The sequence below is a fragment of the Macrotis lagotis genome, chromosome 7, assembly GCF_037893015.1.
Source record: "Macrotis lagotis isolate mMagLag1 chromosome 7, bilby.v1.9.chrom.fasta, whole genome shotgun sequence".
Taxonomy (NCBI): Eukaryota; Metazoa; Chordata; class Mammalia; order Peramelemorphia; family Peramelidae; genus Macrotis; species Macrotis lagotis.
In genome coordinates, this window is record NC_133664.1 from 204,902,381 (window position 1) to 204,920,402 (window position 18,022).

The following is an 18,022-nucleotide window of genomic DNA, read 5'->3' on the forward strand; positions in this document are numbered from 1 at the left end:
TGAATGACACTCTGATCTGGACAATGCAGACCCTAGGACTTTGGAGTCCCTGATATTCTGTCTTGAAATGCCCAGAGAGAGCCCTGAGGGTGAGGCCTAATCAGCCCAGGAACATGAGGGACCCAGAGTGAGACCAAACAGAGCCAACCACCCCATCTTAGAGGGCTGCTGTGGGTGGAGAATTATCTGGTGCAAAACCCCAATTCAGAATCTAAAGAAAACACCAACTGGTATTACAAATTATTTAAAGTCTAACTCTAACAGTTCTAGACTCCCACCTCCTCCCCACTCCAAAAGAAGCCCGATCCTATATTTCCTACAAGGACTAACATGAATACCTAGAATAAATGTATTCAGACATTTTTAAAAAATGAAATGGAAGCTTTTGAGGAAAGAATTAGCAGGAAAATAAGTAACTTAGAATGATAGTGGTAAAGCTTAAATCAAGAAACAAACTCCCTGAACCAAAGTGAAATCATTAACTATAAGACAAACAAGAAATATTAGAACAGAATTTTTAAAAGAGAAGAAAATGTAAGCTATCTGATTTTTTTTTTAATTTGACTTGGGGGCAGCTAGGTGGCACAGTGGGTAGAGCACCAGCCCTAGAGTCAGGAGGATGTGAGTTCAAATCCAGCCTCAGACACAGGTCACTTAACCCCATTGCCTTGTTAAAAAAAAAAAAAAAGCAAGAAATTTGACCTGGAAACAAATCAAGGAGAGATCATTTAAGAATCATCAAACTCCGGGCAGCTAGGTGGCACAGTGGATAGAGCACCAGCCCTGGAGTCAGGAGGACCTGAGTTCAAATCTGGCCTCAGACACTCAGTAATGACCTAGCTTTGTGACCTTGGGCAAGTCACTTAACCCCATTGCCTTGCAAAAAAAAAAATCATTGGACTCCCTGAAAACCATTATTTAAGCCAAAAAAATCCTGGATACTGTATTTTGAGCAATCATAAATACAAACTACTTAGAAAAATTAATAAGAATCCAGAACTACTGTTATTTTTTTCTGGGTAATAAAAAGCTGGATAATGTAGGGGAGTGAATAGTCACAAAGGAAATAAACTTCCTAATTCTGAAGAGGTAAAGACATTGCCTTGGATAGCCTCTTAGACAGTTGGGGAATGACTGAACAATTTGTGGTGTATGAATACAATAGAATATTTTTGAACCATAAAAAAGGGACACAAGAGGATTTTAAGAAATCTTAGATAAAGTGAAAAGAGCAGAACCAGGAGAACAATTTATAATAGAAAACAATTGTAAAGAAAAGCAACTTTAAAAGATTCAAGAACTGATTAAAGCAGTAATCAACCATGTCTTCAGAGGACCTATACCCACAAACTAACAGGTGACAGGTACAGAGATTTTTAGAGATGTAGATTTTTGAATATGACCAGTAGGTAGATTCATTTTCCTTTGTGCTAATTTGTTAGAAGGGGTTCCCCACCCTTTCTTTTTTCTTGGTTAATGGGGGTGGGAGTTAGGTGTAGAAATGCCCCCCGCCCCCAAAAATTAGGGATGTAGAAACAATTTTTAACACTCTAAGAACTGGAATTTAAGAACATTTCAAAGAACTAAGCTGTAATAATTAATTTAAAAAATAGAGATAGTAGTATAAAAGTTTTATTTAAAAGTTTATATAACTTGCGACAATTGATGAACTCAGTCTTTTTTGTGTTTAGAAAAAAGCAACAGTAAAGAAATTTGTTTTGCTAGGACAGTTTTGAAAGTATTAGTGAACTACCTTGTTGCTTACCATCTCAGGGAGGAGCAGGGAAGAAGGTAGGGTTAGAATTTGGAACTCAGACCTTTTGAAAAAAGTTTAAAAAATTGTTTTCAACATGTAATTGGGGAAAAATAAAAATAGTTGTAAAAATTTTAGAAAGTAGTAGAATTTATCCTATTCAATTCTGGGCCCAGTTCACTGTCCAGCTGTAGTTCCTTATCCATGATGTATATAGGTATACCTCAGAGACATTATGGGTTTGGTTCCAGACCACAGCAATAAAGTGAATATTGCAATAAAGCAAATCACAAAAATTTTTTGGTTTTCTAAGGCACATAAAAGTTATATTAATACTTTACTATAGTCTATTAAATGTGCAATAGATTTTATCTTAAGAAAACCAATATATATACCTTAATTTAAAAATATTGCTTGAGTATAGGTAGAATTTATTACATGCTTTTTAAAAATGGAGTATAAAATGACTTAGTTTTTGCATAAAATCTTTTTTTTTTTGGTATTCTGTGTATATGGAAGTGCTTTTTTGTGGGGTTTTTAGTTCAGAATAAAAAATAGTGTGATACAGTGTTTCTTCATGAACATATAAACATGTTAGATCCAGATTTAGCAGCATTAGTAAAGGAAATAAATTCAGCAAATTAACCCTCATCTGTGTGATTTTTTTTTCTTTTCAAAACAGTTTTAGTGTAATGGTTTCCAGAAGACCAACTTCATCTTTATGCGTGTCATGACCCTTGTATGATGAAACAAATGTTTGTTTCCAGGTGGGTTTGATGAATTCTCGCGTTGCTTCCCTGACCTCTGTGAAGGAAAATCCTCTTTAGTCCCTACCTGCATTTCCCAGCCCTGCCTACCTGTCACCAACACTGGGCCTACCCGCATTCTTCCAAATCTTTATCTCGGCTGCCAGCGAGATGTCCTCAATAAGGTGGGTACTTTGAGAGCATTCTCTGGTTGTTGGGGGTTACTCATAGCCATTAGAGACAACTTTGATCATTGACTTGTATTGTTAGAGGTTAGGTAGATGGCACCATAAGTGAAGTCAGGAGATCTGAATTCAAATGCAGTCTCAGACACTTACTAGTTGTGTGACCATAGGCAAGTTGCTTAAACGCTGTTTGCCTCAGTTTCCTCATCTGTAAAATGGGGATAATGATAGCACCAACCTCCCAGGGTTACTGGGGATCAAGTGAGATAATGATTGTAAAGAAATTAGCATAGTAAGTGCCATAGAAAAATTAGTGATATGATTATAAACTGAAATTTCATGGAGTTTCAAAATGCATCCATGAAACCCATAAAGAAAATGCAGCCAGTCATGATTATTTTTCATGATCTTGTTGGTATCTTTTGATGTCATAATGGCATTTTATGGGATTCTATCCTGACAAGTTTAGTCATGTCCTTTCGATCTGTTTTTTTTCTTGCAAATAAACTGTACACCCTTTATTCCCTTTCAGAGAGGGAGGAGGACAAAGGGAAAGCCAGGCATTTAAATTGTTCTGTTGGAAATTAGGCTGATGTAGGTTTTTTCTGAGGTTTTTTTAAATTATTTTTTATTTTTTGCAAGAGTTAAATGACTTGCTAAGTATTAAGTGTCTGAGGCTGGATTTGAACTCAGATCCTCCTGACTGTTCACTGTGCCACCTAGCAGCCCCTGGCTGTTATAGTTTTGCTAAAAGAGTGTGACACTTTCTCAGCACCCTGCTAAAGGGGGTCTTTGTGCTAAAAAGAACGCAGCTTTAGCCGCTTAAGAGAAGTTGAAAAATGGAGGAGAGCTAGGAGGGTCAGAACAGGAGCAGCTTTAACATTTCTTCCCAGTAGTTAGTATGTGATACAAACTGTCTTCTAAAAAGATCAAAGTTATGAAAGCCTACAGTCCAGAGCAGCCAATTAGACATGGTTTCCCTCATATGTATGTTTGTCTGCTAGGGTGTGTGTGTGTGTGTGTGTGTGTGTGTATATATATATATATATATATATATATATATATATATATATATATATATGTATATATATGTATATATGTATGTATAGTTTATGAATTCTATAGATTTTGTTTTTGTCTTTCCATATAGTAAATATTTTATTTTCAGAGTCAGTGTTATCATTATGATTGATTTTGTGTAAATGGGAAGCACATCACTGGGAGTAAAGGATCTATAATGGTGAGGCATATATTATATTAACTCCACTCCAGAGTGACCCCACCCTAGAACTGAGAGTTGAGTAGTAGCCACATGGACAGTCCTCTGAGTATACCACCCCGATTTATCAGAAATGAGTTTGGGTGGACTAGGCAAACCAACCCTAGTCTAGGGAGAGAGAACCTGTGGGGAACCGTTGCCATCTGTTACCTCCTTTGGCCATCTCTAGCTATGCCAAAAGCCTATATTTACCTCCATTCTTAAGCCTTTGGGTATCTGTATAACCAGATCAATTCTCACCCCCCACCCCCCACAAAAAAATTCAGAAAAGGTTTGATTCATATCTTTGTTTTTTTATCCTATTAGTTTGCTTGGAAGACTCCCTCTGATTCAAAGAGATAAAAAATATAACAGATATTTATCGCAGAGCCTAAAAAAGTATACATAGAGATACTGTTCCTAATGGATACTGCTAAAAGTCATATATGTGGTTTGGATCCACTGCAGATTCAGGTTATCTTAACTTGAATGAGGCCCTTGCTGGGACTCCATGTCAGTTCTCATAATCATCTGTGACTGAGTCACAGAATCTGAATTGGAAGAAACCACAGAAACTAATTTGTCCAATCTGTTTGTTCCTCCCTTAGATTCCTTCCCCTCTACATTCTGCCTGCCTTTTCTCAATCTTCAGTCAGAGGAACCAACTTCTGCTCTTGGATAGCTCCTCTCATTGTTGAGTCTTTTTTCTTTAATGTCAAGCCTAAATATATTTCTTTGCAACTACCACTCACTGCTCCTAGTTTGCTGAGATAACTTCCTTACTCTCCCCAGAATCTCTTCTGAGCCTTGTTTTTACTACAGTTCTCAAATTCACTCTCTATCCCCTTCCCTATTAGCAGATGACTTCACCTTTTATTTTCCTAGGATGTGAGGCCATCTCTTATCCATTCCTTCTCATATATCAGACTACACCCTCTCCTCTTTTGTTGTAGTTTCATGCTGTGGCATGACCCTTCTCTTTGCTAAGGTGAAGAAACTTGACTGTGCCTTTGATCCTAGCCCCTCCCTCCTTAAAGCTTGCCCCATTGATCATTACTTCTCTTATCGTCAGCCTCTCCCTGTTTCCTACTGACTCCTTGCCTGCAATCACACTTGGATTTCCCCTCTGTCTCCCCCTGACCCTGTCATCCTGTATCTCACCTTCTTTACACATAACGTCCTGCCCATTAACCTGAGATCATAGCTGCCCTTTTGGTCCTTAGGCTCATTCTTAAGGAGATGCTGATGTGACTGTCAGAAACTTCATAATCATCTGATGTGTTTGTGGATTAAACATCCCCTTTTAGTAAGAACTTGTTAATAACCATCTCTGAGTAGGACCTAGGAAAAACATTGTAGAGTAGTGAATGGATCCTTACCCTTGGAGACAAGAAGGCTCAAGCTGATATCTTGCTGCTGACACAGCTTGGCTTTATGACGGCAAATTCAGTGCACTGGTCACTTTTTTAAAGACTATATAACTTAAAGACACCATTACTGATGAGCATCCCACAGTGAGAATTTACCATATGGGTGAAATCATACCAGTCTCAGGACCAAAAAAATAATCAATGATTAAGAAGAGGTGAAAGGAAAAGAAAAGGGAGAAGCAGTGTATACACAGGATACACAGGTCCCACTCTTTCTATGGTACCACCATTTGTCTGTCTATAGTCACATAAAGCAAATTATACCAAATTCTTTCCTTGGTTCTACCCCTGCCCTCAAAACATAAACCACATACATATTGGCACCTATCTATACACATTCATCCAAATATGTGCATTTAGACAGCTGCCTAGGTAGATAAAGCCAAAAGAGTAGATGGACAGATTTGTAAGGAGAAATGTCAGACTTGTGATTTCATCATTGCAAGGAGGTCATAGTATGGTAACCCTCTCTCCCAAACAGGTCAGGACCTTCTCTGTGACATATGGTCTTAGAGAATTGCCTAGGACCCTGAGGCGGGTAACTGAACTGGTGACCTGGTAACACAGATTTGACCTCAGAAATTCCATTTCCAAGACTCTTTGTCTGCTATGCCATTCCAGCTGTCTTGGAGGAATGGAAAGTTGATAATTGTTATTTTTAGATAACCCTTTAAAGATTCTTTAGAAAGACTTCACAATATAGTGCAAACTTTACTATCCCCATTTTACAGATGAGGAAACTGAGATTCTGAGAAGTTAAATGATGGTCATGCAACTAATTAGAGTTAGAGCAGACGTGGAACATCTAGTTCTATATAAGACCCTCGAAATCATTTGTTCTGGTGCTGGCATAGCAACTACAACAAACCTTGAAATTCAATAAATGTGAAAGTTTTTAGGGGTGAATTAATTAAAAGTTTGACCAAATATAGCCAGCTAATTTTTAAGTTGATAATTTTGTATGATGGGCAAATGGCCCTTGGCAGGAAAAAGGTTCTTCACCCTTGTGTTAGAGCCAGGATTCTAGGTAGGTCTCTCAAAGGTCAGTGTTCTTTATACTCTACTACCAGAAGCACATAATGAGGACAAACAATATTTAATTATAAGTGTGATCTTTTAACTGATGGGTGGCTATATGAGCTTCTCATTTTATATAACAAATATAAAATAAATAATCTTATGAATTAGACTCCATCTCTTATATTACATTGTGATTTCAAATATGCTTTATTGGGGTGGCTAGGTGGCACAGTGTATAGAGCACCGGCCCTGGAGTCAGGAGGACCTGAGTTCAAATTCGGCCTCAGACACTTAATAATTACCTAGCTGTGTGGCCTTGGGCAAGCCACTTAACCCCATTGCCTTGGAAAAAAACTAAAAAAAATGTGCTTTATTATCTACTTTTTTTTTTAGGTTTTTTTTGCAAGGCAGTAGGGTTAAGTGGCTTGCCCAAGGCCACACAGCTAGGTAACTATTAAGTGTCTGAGGTCGGATTTGAACTCAGGTCCTCCTGACTCCAGGGCCAGTTCTCTATCCACTGTGCCGCCTAGCTGACCCTTATTATCTACTTTTAATCTTCAGAAAGAAAAGTTAGTTTTAGCCTCTCATTCTCCCTCTTCCCCAATTCAGCCCTGCTACTGCCAAACACTTTGTGACTCAAGGAAATTTAAATATTAAATTTACCTGAAGAGCTATATTTAAAGATGAATGTTTTTGTAAAGCAATAAATTCATTTGTGAATTTATTGTGAACCACCTCCTCATTGGTCTGTTTGATAGAGATTTTTGTTTATTTGATTGTTTTTCACTCAGTCGATACCTTCATACATTTAAGATTTCCTTTAAATGAAGTTATTATGAAAAGGGAAATGACAACAGTAAGGGTCTGGTTATGCTTCTGAATCCTAAGCCCCTTGACAAATGTTGAGACAGTCCTCAGTATCAGTGATGTGTGCTTTTTTTTTTCCTTTGGGTCTTCACTGTTTAATGAGCTTTGCATAGTGGCTGAATAATAAATACTAGTTGATTGATGAACCTATCTCATTATTTACAACAGTTATAGCACATGGTATAGGCCTAATGAAAACTCACCTAGATTATTTTGATATCTTAATCATGAAGAAAAATAGAAACAAATCATTTGATTTCTACCACAAATTTGTTGAACAATTTTCTGTAAAAAAAATAAAGGGCATCAAAATGTGTCCCTTGATAATTTTCTCAAGTTCTTTTATCTCCCTATCTCCTCAAAGATGTCTTAAAATATTCACAGAGTACTTGGGAATATTATGGTCCAGACTAAAGTGAGACTTTGCCTTTTAATTTATTGCAATAAAAATTAGAAAAAAATTAGGAAATATTTGTAAAGAGATCTATATTGCACCATGGAGAATAGAATTTTCTAATATAAAAATGTCTTCATAAAAATTAATATTTAAAAGTGTTGGAAATTATACTAGTCTAAGATTGGTTACTTGATATTGCTAGTAGAAAATTTGTGATTTAAAAAAAATAGCCATGAAGAAAGGTTGGTTAACAGTGTTGAAAGTAGAAGAGGGTTCAAGAAGAATGGGACTGAAAAAAAAGACATCAGATTTGGCTTCAGAGATCACTGGTTTGCTGGGGCAGCTAGGCGGTACAGTGGATAGAGCACCGGCCCTGGAGTCAGGAGTACCTGAGTTCAAATGCAGCCTCAGACACTTAATAATTACCTAGCTGTGTGGTCTTGGGCAAGCCACTTAATCCTATTGCCTTCCAGAAAAACCTGAGAGAGAGAGAGAGAGAGAGAGAGAGAGAGAGAGAGAGAGAGAGAGAGAGAGAGAGAGATCATTAGTTTGGACATGGTTAGTGAGAGAATTCATTTCACTTGAAAATATATATATATATATGTATATATGTATATATATATATATATATATATATATATATATACACACACACATACATATTTGCTACAAGGATCTTGGTTTTCTCTTTTAGTCCAAGGTCAGGGAAGGAAGAGAATATGTATTTCATTACTTTGGGGGAAAAAAAGATCATTGGTAACTTTGAAAAGAGCTATTTCAATTGAATTTTAAAGTCAGAAGCAACACTGCAAAGGGTTGAAGGATTAGAAGAGAGAAAGTGGAGATAATGTCCATAGATAAGCTTTTCTAGGAGTTTGGGTAAGAAAGAGAAGTGAGAAAAAATTATGGGGGGGTTGATCTATTAAAAAATAGTTTTTAAGGATGGGAGAGACTGGCATCTCTGAAGGCATAGAAGAAACTAGCTGAAAAGAAATTGAAGATTAAAGAGGAGGACTTAATAATGGGGATAGTCTTTTGAAGAAAACAGGAGGGGGTAGTGATTAAGAGCATATGTAAGATGGGCAGACCTTGGCAAGGAGAAGGACCAGCCTCATTATTAGAGGGAGTGCAAGATGATATCAAGGAATTTTGAGAAGAGGAGGTGGGGAGAAGAGGGAACTCTTATTGAATTGAGGCTCAATTTTCTCAGGAAAGAGAAGTTAAAAAGTTCATTCTTTTTTTAAATAATATTAAGAGAGACCAGGACCAGAAAGATATGGTGTATCCAGTGTATATCCTGTCCTCCCATCACATCTGGGTTCAGCTCTGGACACTACCCTTTTGGGTTTTTTTAGGTTTTTTTTTTTTTTTTTGCAAGGCAATGGGGTTAAGTGGCTTGCCCAAGGCCACACAGCTAGGTAATTATTAAGTGTCTGAGACCGGATTTGAACTTAGGTACTCCTGACTCCTGGGCTGGTGCTCTATCCACTGCATCACCTAGCCACCCCTGGACACTACCCTTTTGGAAGGACATTGATAAACTGGAGAGTGACCAGAGGAGGGGAGCCTGGGTTAATTAAAAGCATGGGTCTGGGGGCAGCTAGGTGGCGTAGTGGATAAAGCACTGGCCCAGGAGTCAGGAGTACCTGAGTTCAAATCCGGTCTCAGACACTTAATAATTACCTAGCTGTGTGGCCTTGGGCAAGCCACTTAACCCCATTTGCCTTGCAAAAACCTAAAAAAATAAAAATAAAAATAAATTTTAAAAAAAGCATGGGTCTTGAGCCAGCTCAGACTGATGAGAGCTGATTGTTAAATTTTTCAATATGAGCATTTGCATGTCAGAAATCAGGAGTTTGGGGCAAGAAGGTGGTATAGTGGATAGAGCACCAGTCCTGGAATCAGGGAGACAGAGTTAAAATCCCGTCTCAGACACTTAATAATTACCTAGCTGGGTGACCCTGGGCAAGCCACTTAACTCCATAGACTTTCAAAAACAAACAAAAAAAACAGTTAGGAATGCTACAAATCAGGGCTTGATTTATTGTTTTGTTAATTGTCTAAACTTAATAAAGTGATGGGGAAAAAGTTAAATAATGTGGATTAAACTTAAAAGTATGATGCAGGTATTTTGATAGGAAGGGAGGAAGGAGAAGGGACTTGAAATGAGAGGGATAGTAGCTGTCTTCAGGTATTTGAAGATCTGTCATAGAGAAGAGATTTTAAGATTTGTTCTGTTTTGTCCTAGAAGAAAAAACTAAGAGCATTAGGTAGAAGTTGGAAAAGTGTTTTTAGATTTGATGTAAAGAACAATTTCCTAAATTTGTTTAACATGATTGTACATATATATAACCTATATCAGATTTCTTACTGTCTTGGGGAGGAAGGGAGAAAAATTTGGCACTCAAAATTTGACAAAAATGAATGTTAAAACTATTTTTGCATGTAATGGGGGGGGGAGTGAAATACTGCTAAAAGTGAAAAAAAAAGCACAATTTTCTATCTGAGCTATATAAAGGTGGATTAGGTTTCCTTGGAAGAAGTGCTATGTTCAAAGTAACTTGTTTATTAGGATGCAGAGGGGATTACTTTTCAGATAGTAGTTGACCAAATAGTCTGAGGCCCCTGCCAACAATGATTTTTTTTTCTCTCTTAGATCCTAGAATCTTTCTTAGTCAGTTTACTGTTTTCAAACATTTATGCTAGTTCCTATTATGTGGGTCCTTATAGTAGCATGAAAATGGGAACAAAGAGTTTATTTATTCGGAGCAGATATGTCTGCTTAACTGTTTGGAACTTGTCTTCTTTTTTTTTCCCCTATACATAATTCTGAGTTATTCCTCATTCCAACCTAAGTATTTTTGTATTTAATCCTAGAAAAAAATAGGAATCAAGTAGAAATTTTGAGTAACATAAATATCATGTTCTGCCTTATGCTTTGGAGGAGGATCAATTTATCAGTTTTGTAGAAGGTACTCAGAATTTGTCTGAAATAACCTATATCATGACTATAAGATTTTATTAAAAATCCAGGCCAGAGAACTTGAGAAGATCACTCTGACCTGGTAAGTTACATGGAAACTGAGGATGGAGGCTCCTACCTTGATATTTAGTTTGCATCTTTGCCCCTCTGGAAGCATCCACCCAGCCTGCCAACCAGTATGGTCAGATTGGGAGCAAGAGATAGAAGAGAATGTCTAATTTGAGGTATATGGTTATACCATTCGAGTATAATTTGATAATTTGAGGACACATTTAAAGGATTTTTTTTTTCATTATTTGTGTGTTTCAGTGAAAATAATAGCTATAACAATAACAATGTTTAATCTTGGAAAACACCATTTCAACTTGTACTCAAGTCTTTTAAAGTGTCATTTTTCCAGGTTTGAGATTTCACTAACTGAATAAATTCCAATTCAATTATAGAAGGCAGATCATTATAATTTAATTTTTTTTCTGAGGCTAATTGTAATCATTGCTTTTAACAACCATCTTTCATCACGTCAGTGAATATCTTTAATTGACGTCCTTGTGTAGGAGCTGATGCAACAGAATGGGATTGGTTATGTATTAAACGCCAGCAATACCTGTCCAAAACCTGACTTCATCCCTGAGTCTCACTTCCTGCGAGTGCCTGTGAATGACAGCTTTTGTGAGAAAATTTTGCCATGGTTAGACAAATCAGTTGATTTCATTGGTAAGTAGCTCAGCTAATATCAACAGACTCCTTGGCATCTTTTTAAGTGGTGGTTGTCTTTCAAAGGGAAAACAAGAGGGAAAAGCAGTCTATTCTAGGGATTCACAAAGCCTAAAAACCACATGATGCTGCTTACCTCATTATTGGTCAAAGGTTAAATGTGTGTGTGCCACATAAATCCTAGGGGATTGGACTTGTGATACGATAGCTAGCTTGATGCTCCCATCAGTGAGAACACTGTAATACTGCTTTTCCAAGTATTTGATAATCAGACTTTGGGGGATTGAAAATTTTTTTCTTGCATACTGTTAAAAATTATCTTTTGAGAACTTAAAAAGAAATTTTTAATTTAATTTATAAATTTAATTAGTTGAATTATAATTTTTTAAAATTTAATTTAACTCCCCCCCCCCCCCAGTATGGGGTCAGATCCTAACTAATTGTGTTACAACAGAAATCACTGCATAACAAGATTTCAACCCCTTGTTGTTTCAATCAGTTTTAGAAACAATAAAACTCCAGTTCAATCAAAAAATGTAATTGGCACCTTTTAGAGATTTTTTTAAACCTATAGCATATTCTTTCCTACTGAGACCAGTGTAATTTCAGAGCTTTATTGTCTGTGATCCCTACTTGCTGACATGACTTTTCTAGAATTGTACTTAGCCTAGGGGGTCTAGTTGTTAATAGACTAGGTGAGTCATGTCTGGAACTTGGTCTAGGAGATCTTCGACTTCTAAGCCATCACAAGTCAGTTAGAATTTATTTATGTAGATTGAGAATTTTTTTCCTTTCTTTTGAATATATAAATATTTCCCCAATTAGATGATAAACATTTTTTTTAAAGTTTAGAGTTCAGATTCTACTTCTTCCCCTTCCCCCCTTCCCTGAAACAGTAATCAGAAGTAAAATCTTTTAAAAAATTTTCAAAAGCACATCAATAAACTTATAAAACCTACAAACCAAACTTAATGTCCTTTTAAGTTTTCCTTGAGCAAATGAAACATCCTTTCCTCCCTATCCCCCCCTCCCCATTTTTGGGGAGGGGGAGAATCTTACTATCCTCCAAGATTTTTTATTTTTTAAGTTCTGAAATTGCCATAAATTTAATCCTCATTTAGGGAAGGGATTCTTAACCTTTTTTCATGTTATAAACCATTTGGCAGTCTGGTGAAGCCTATGAACCTCTCTCAGAATAATATTTTTTAAATGCATAAAAGAAAATGTACAGGATTACAAAAGAAAGCAATTATATTGAAATTCATTGTCAAAATATTTTAAAAATGAGTTCCAAAGAATAAAATAAATTGAGTTATAAAGATTTCATGTTAATAACTTAGGATTTGGAGATAGTTCAATTCCTTGAAATCTTAAAAAATAGATAATTTTAAGGCAATATAAAAAGTAAAAACTAGCAAACTTAAAGTACATAAGCGGTATATAGCACAGTGTTCTGTTTTTTTATTACTTTTTTAAAAGCTACTACTGACATGGTTAAGGACCTCATTTCATAACACATTGCTTCAAGAGAATCTGATTTCAGTTTCAGCTTTGGTTTTAGAATCCCCCTTTGAGGTGGGATTAATCAATTCCATGTAAATTTAAGTATCTTTTAAGCTTTTAAGTGACTGGTAGAATAAAAACAATACTATACAAAATATTCTTCCCCACCCTTTTTTTCTCCCTCAAACTTTTATTCCTTTCCCCTTTATATTCCTACAAAGAAAAATGTGTATTATTAAAAGAAAGTTTTTTTCAGCTCTTGATGAAAAGCCTCCATCCATCAATCATAAAAGAAATAACAAGGAAACAATCCCTGCTATCTCTTGGTAGATTTTCATTGTTTTGTTCGACATTAATCTTAACTCTCACCCCCACATGTAATTCACAACCAAAAAAAAAAAAATCAGCCTACTTTTTAAAATCCAACCAGAATTCACCGAATAAATTACTCACTCTCCTGTCTAATTTGTGTTGATTGATCATGTCCACAGAATGAATATATACTTCCAGGGTGGGGCTATACATCCAAGGCCTTCTAATAATAATAATAACCCCTTTTTCACTTTATGAAATCTAAATGTTTGTTGAAGGAAACTTAGGATCTGACTTGTTAGCTGATGATCTTAAAGTAAAAGGATTTTCAAAACCTAATGTAAAGCAGTATTCAAATGTAAGGCATCATGATTACTTTTCATTTTGCCTCCTTGGGAGGCTGTTTGTACTACATGTAATGGAAAGAACATTGGGAATTAGGTGACCCAGATTTCAGGCCTATTTTAACCACTAACTAGATATGTTATTTAACCTTCCTGTCTGCAGCTATCTCATCTATGAAATGATAGGGTTGAGAGAGATGGCCTCTGAGCTAACTGTAACTTGGAGCTGCAATTCAGTAATTCTTGAACATAGGTCATTAATGTATATATGTGTGTGTGTGTGTGTGTGTGTGTGTGTGTGTGTGTGTATGAGCCTAAGTGTATATATACATATATATATCTTTATATACAGTTAATAGTTACATATAATCATCTACAAGCACATATAGGAAAAATAGGATATAATTTATAATTTTATAATTAAGTCTATAATTTTTAATTTTATAACATAATTTTTTAAAATTATAACTTATATGATAATTTTATAATCATTTCACTGAGAAAATTGAAATCTGTCACATGCCCCTTCCCCTTTTCTCTTCAGACATTCATAAAACTGTTTTATTAAATTTTTTTTACCTGATTCTACTCTCCTCTTTTAGCTACTTTATCCTTTTTTAAGCCTCTTTTTTAATACCTGAATTCTCCACTGAGTTTTTCCTTCATTTCTTCTTTGTTTTCCTCAAGAAAGGAGAGAACTCGGGGTAGCTAGGTGGTGGTGGTGCAATGGATAGAGCACTGGCCCTGGAGTCAGGAGGACCTGAGTTCAAATCCAGCCTCAGACACTTAATAATTAGCTAGCAGTGTGATCTTGGGCAAGCCACTTAATCCCATTGCCTGGCAAAAAAAAAAAAGAAAAAAGAAAGGAGAGAACTCAAGAACATCAAGTGACCCTTTTCCACCTATCATAATAAAGAAACTAACATTCTCAGCCTAATGGATAAGGGCTAGTGCTCTGAACCTTTATAAATTGATCTTTGATTTCTTCCCAACATAGTCTTTTTTCACTAGCCAGACCTATATATCCTCTCAAACTCCACCTGTTCCTCCTGTTACTATGCCCTTTGTTCTGATTACTTCCTTCTCTGCTAGTCTGAGTTGAACACTTCCTCTGAGACCTCTCTTAAAGCTCTTTAAGAAGCCTCTCTTCAGTGACCCCATTTTATTCTCATGATTAATTTTAAATACCTTCCTATCAACTAACTAATCGGTAGGTATTTACTGCTCACCTTAACTGATACCTGAACCTTCAATTAGGTTCTTTATCAATACAAGAAAAGTATAAGAGAGACAGCCTTTAATCCACAAGGAATTTATAATCTGGATGTGGAATCATAGACACCAGAGCTCAAAAGGGATCATTGAGATCCATTATTTAAAATAACTTATTCCTCAGATGTTGGGGCAACTAGGTGGCACAGTAGACATAGAGCCTCATCTTCCTGAGTTCAAATCTGGCCTCAGACACTAACTGGGCAAGTTATTGCCTTTCTCTCAGTTTCCTCATCTGTAAAAATGAACTGGAGAAGGAAATAACTAACCATTCCAGTATCTTTGTCAAGAAACCCCAAATGGGGTCATAGAGTTGAACACTACTAAAATGACTGAACAATAAGAAATTTTCAGATGAAGGAACCTAGACCTTGAGAAATAGTGATTTGTCTAAAGTCATACATTATTTAAGGTCATTACTGTGTTGAAGAGGATGAGTGTTAAACACAATAAAGATAGACTAATCTAAGAGGACTGTAATATAAGTGATAAGTGTGGAGAAGGAAAAGAGAAATATTAGCTGTAAGAGTGTGAGAAAGTATCCTGGCAGTGGGGGCTGGGTGTAGTGGGGTAAGGATATTTCTAAATATAAGTTATCTTACACTTGCCTTATGTAGCTTTATAGCCATTTTCTAATTGTTTTATATGTTGTAAACTTGGTATCTCCAATCAGATTGTAAACTTTTTAAGAATCTTTTATTTTTTCTCACCACCCAGACCTAATACAATATTTAATACTCATGAAGGACTCAATAAATGCTTTGTTGATTAATGAATTAACTACTTTTAATAGACTGATTTTTTTAAGTGAATTTTTTTTTTTAGTTTTGTGTACACAGCCAAATTCATTGACTCTGTCAATTCTTTGTCATTCAGTGTCATGCAGATCTGGTCTATGGCACTTTTAAAATTCAAGATGATCACCCATTCAAGATTAAAACTTAAGTAAAAGGGAAGAGTTTTATTCCTTGGAAATCAATTCTACTGGAAATGAAACCTGCTTTACTGAATTGCAGTTGTTTTTAGTACTTTCTAAATTTCTTTAAGTTTGAACAGCATAGCTGTGTGATTCATAATATCCATACATAGCTACACCTTCCTCATGAAAGCATGGTTTAATATTCATCATTTATATAGAGGAAATGCTTTGAGTCATATGTATTCCAGCAACAGCAACAGATAACTGGGGCACAGATAGAAGACAATTGTGATGAGACAATAACTATTTTTCAACTGAACTCCCAAGGTGGGGGATTTCTTTAGCTTCCACTTCTTGTGAACCAGTGACATATACTATATTTTTTTCATTAAAATTATAAAACAAGATAAAGCTATTTTAAAATGCTATAGAAAAGTAGGTGAATTGATTTAATAAAGATGGATTCTTTTTTTAAGTTTTTAAGCATTTTACTACTTAGTCTAATGAAGTGATTTTCAAACCAATCTTTTTAAGATTGTGTCAGCATATTCAAGTTGATGACCTTAATTTCATGTCATGTGTTTCTTTAAAATTATAGGATGTTTCAATGTGTTTTGGAGAATTTCCTAATGATCTCTTGAGATTATGGGGGGGTAGGGAGAATAGGATGGCACGGCGACAAAAAAAATAGGATTGGGAACTGTTGGGCAAAAGTGCTGATATAGGGAATTGGTTAAATCAAGTCACAACTCTTCTGAGGTCATCTTTTTGTTGTTAAAATAAATGTGGCTTGCCTATTTCGAAAAGCCTTTATAAGTAACATCTCTTGAATGTGATTCTTGTCCAGAGAAAGCAAAAGCCTCTAATGGATGCGTGTTGGTACACTGCTTAGCTGGAATTTCTCGTTCTGCCACAATTGCGATTGCCTACATCATGAAGAGGATGGATATGTCCTTAGATGAAGCCTATAGGTAAGCATATATTAGTGACTTCATCTTGTAGGGGGGGAAGAATATATAAATGCTTTTTACAAATATTATCCCATTTTAGCCTCACAACAACAGGCTCAAATGGGATAATATTTGTAAAATATTTTCACAACAACAATGGGATCTAGGTACTACTTAGTATCTATTTTACAATTGAAGAAACTGAGGCAAACAGAGGTTAAGGATTAATCTCAGGTTGTTTTAAATGTAAGTCTTCCTGATTTGAGACCCATACCTCTCTAATGGATTCTTTTGGTGGTTGTCTATGAGAAATAGAAGAATGAAGTAGAAAGATCACAAGTTTTGGAGCCAAGGCCTAAGCTATTACTCAGTGCTCTACTATCTGAAGGGGAACGATGACTACTTGAAGTGAAATGCAAATATTGCTGCATCAGTAGTACTTTAATTGGACCTGTGATCTCAATGATATATGTATTTCCTCTATTAGAACAGAATATCCACAGCTTCTGAAAATCTGGTACAACTCTTGTCTATGTCCTTCTATTATTTTATTTTTTTATTTTTTTGCAAGGCAATAGGGTTAAGTGGCTAGGTACACAGCTAGGTAATTATTAAGTGTCTGAGGCCAGATTTGAACTCTGGTACTCCTGACTCCAGGGCCAGTTCTCTATCCACTGTGCCACCTAGCCACCCCTATGTGCTTCTATTGAGTCTCACTGCCTGACTGTCCAACATGGTAGGGACCCTCCTATAGATCATTTTATGTTATATGAATGGGCTTTCACTAATTAGACTAATGTGAGCTGTGAAATTTTCAGTAATGCTCCTTCCTAGTTGCTATGAATTTAAATGTGCTACTTCAAAAACTGAAAAAGATGTCATTTTTGTTACTTGGCATTTATTTAACATTAACTCATTTTCAATGAAATTTAATAAATTTTAGACATATTAAACCATCTTAGTATTGCCTCAATTTATTTCTTACTCAAATCAATGGAAAATGATTGTACTTTTTTCATCATTCAAATCAATATCTGGCATAGCTATGTAAAAGACTGCTCACAACATTCCCTTTTCTTGACATCTACAAGGGATGAGAAATCAACTTTTGGGCAGCATCAAAATTTAGATATTGAGTAAGACATCTGAATGCTGAATCCTGCAGTTATTGAGCAGCACACATTCCAATTTTTATTAGCAATACACACTAGTTTTTCAAAGCTTGCTTACTGATAAATTGTCTTTATGGTCTGCTATCTGCTTACTTCATTCAAAATTTGGTATATGCCTTCTTTTGTTTTAAACTAGTTTATTTAGAGGAATTTTCCCCCTTGTTTCCTCTATTCAAAAAAACGAACTATCACTTTAG

At 35.8% G+C, this 18,022-nt stretch overlaps 1 protein-coding gene across 4 annotated transcripts in view; it reads left to right on the forward strand.

The window, feature by feature from the left end:
• Nucleotides 1–18,022, forward strand: part of DUSP16 (dual specificity phosphatase 16) — a 119,189-nt gene that overhangs the window by 89,806 nt on the left and 11,361 nt on the right. For all 4 annotated transcript variants that reach the window (XM_074194568.1, XM_074194566.1, XM_074194565.1 and 1 more), the window contains exons 4-6: nucleotides 2,521–2,684; nucleotides 11,194–11,353; nucleotides 16,551–16,674. In XM_074194568.1, coding sequence (XP_074050669.1) covers nucleotides 2,521–2,684; nucleotides 11,194–11,353; nucleotides 16,551–16,674 — 448 coding nt within the window. The remainder of the gene's footprint in view (nucleotides 1–2,520; nucleotides 2,685–11,193; nucleotides 11,354–16,550; nucleotides 16,675–18,022) is intronic.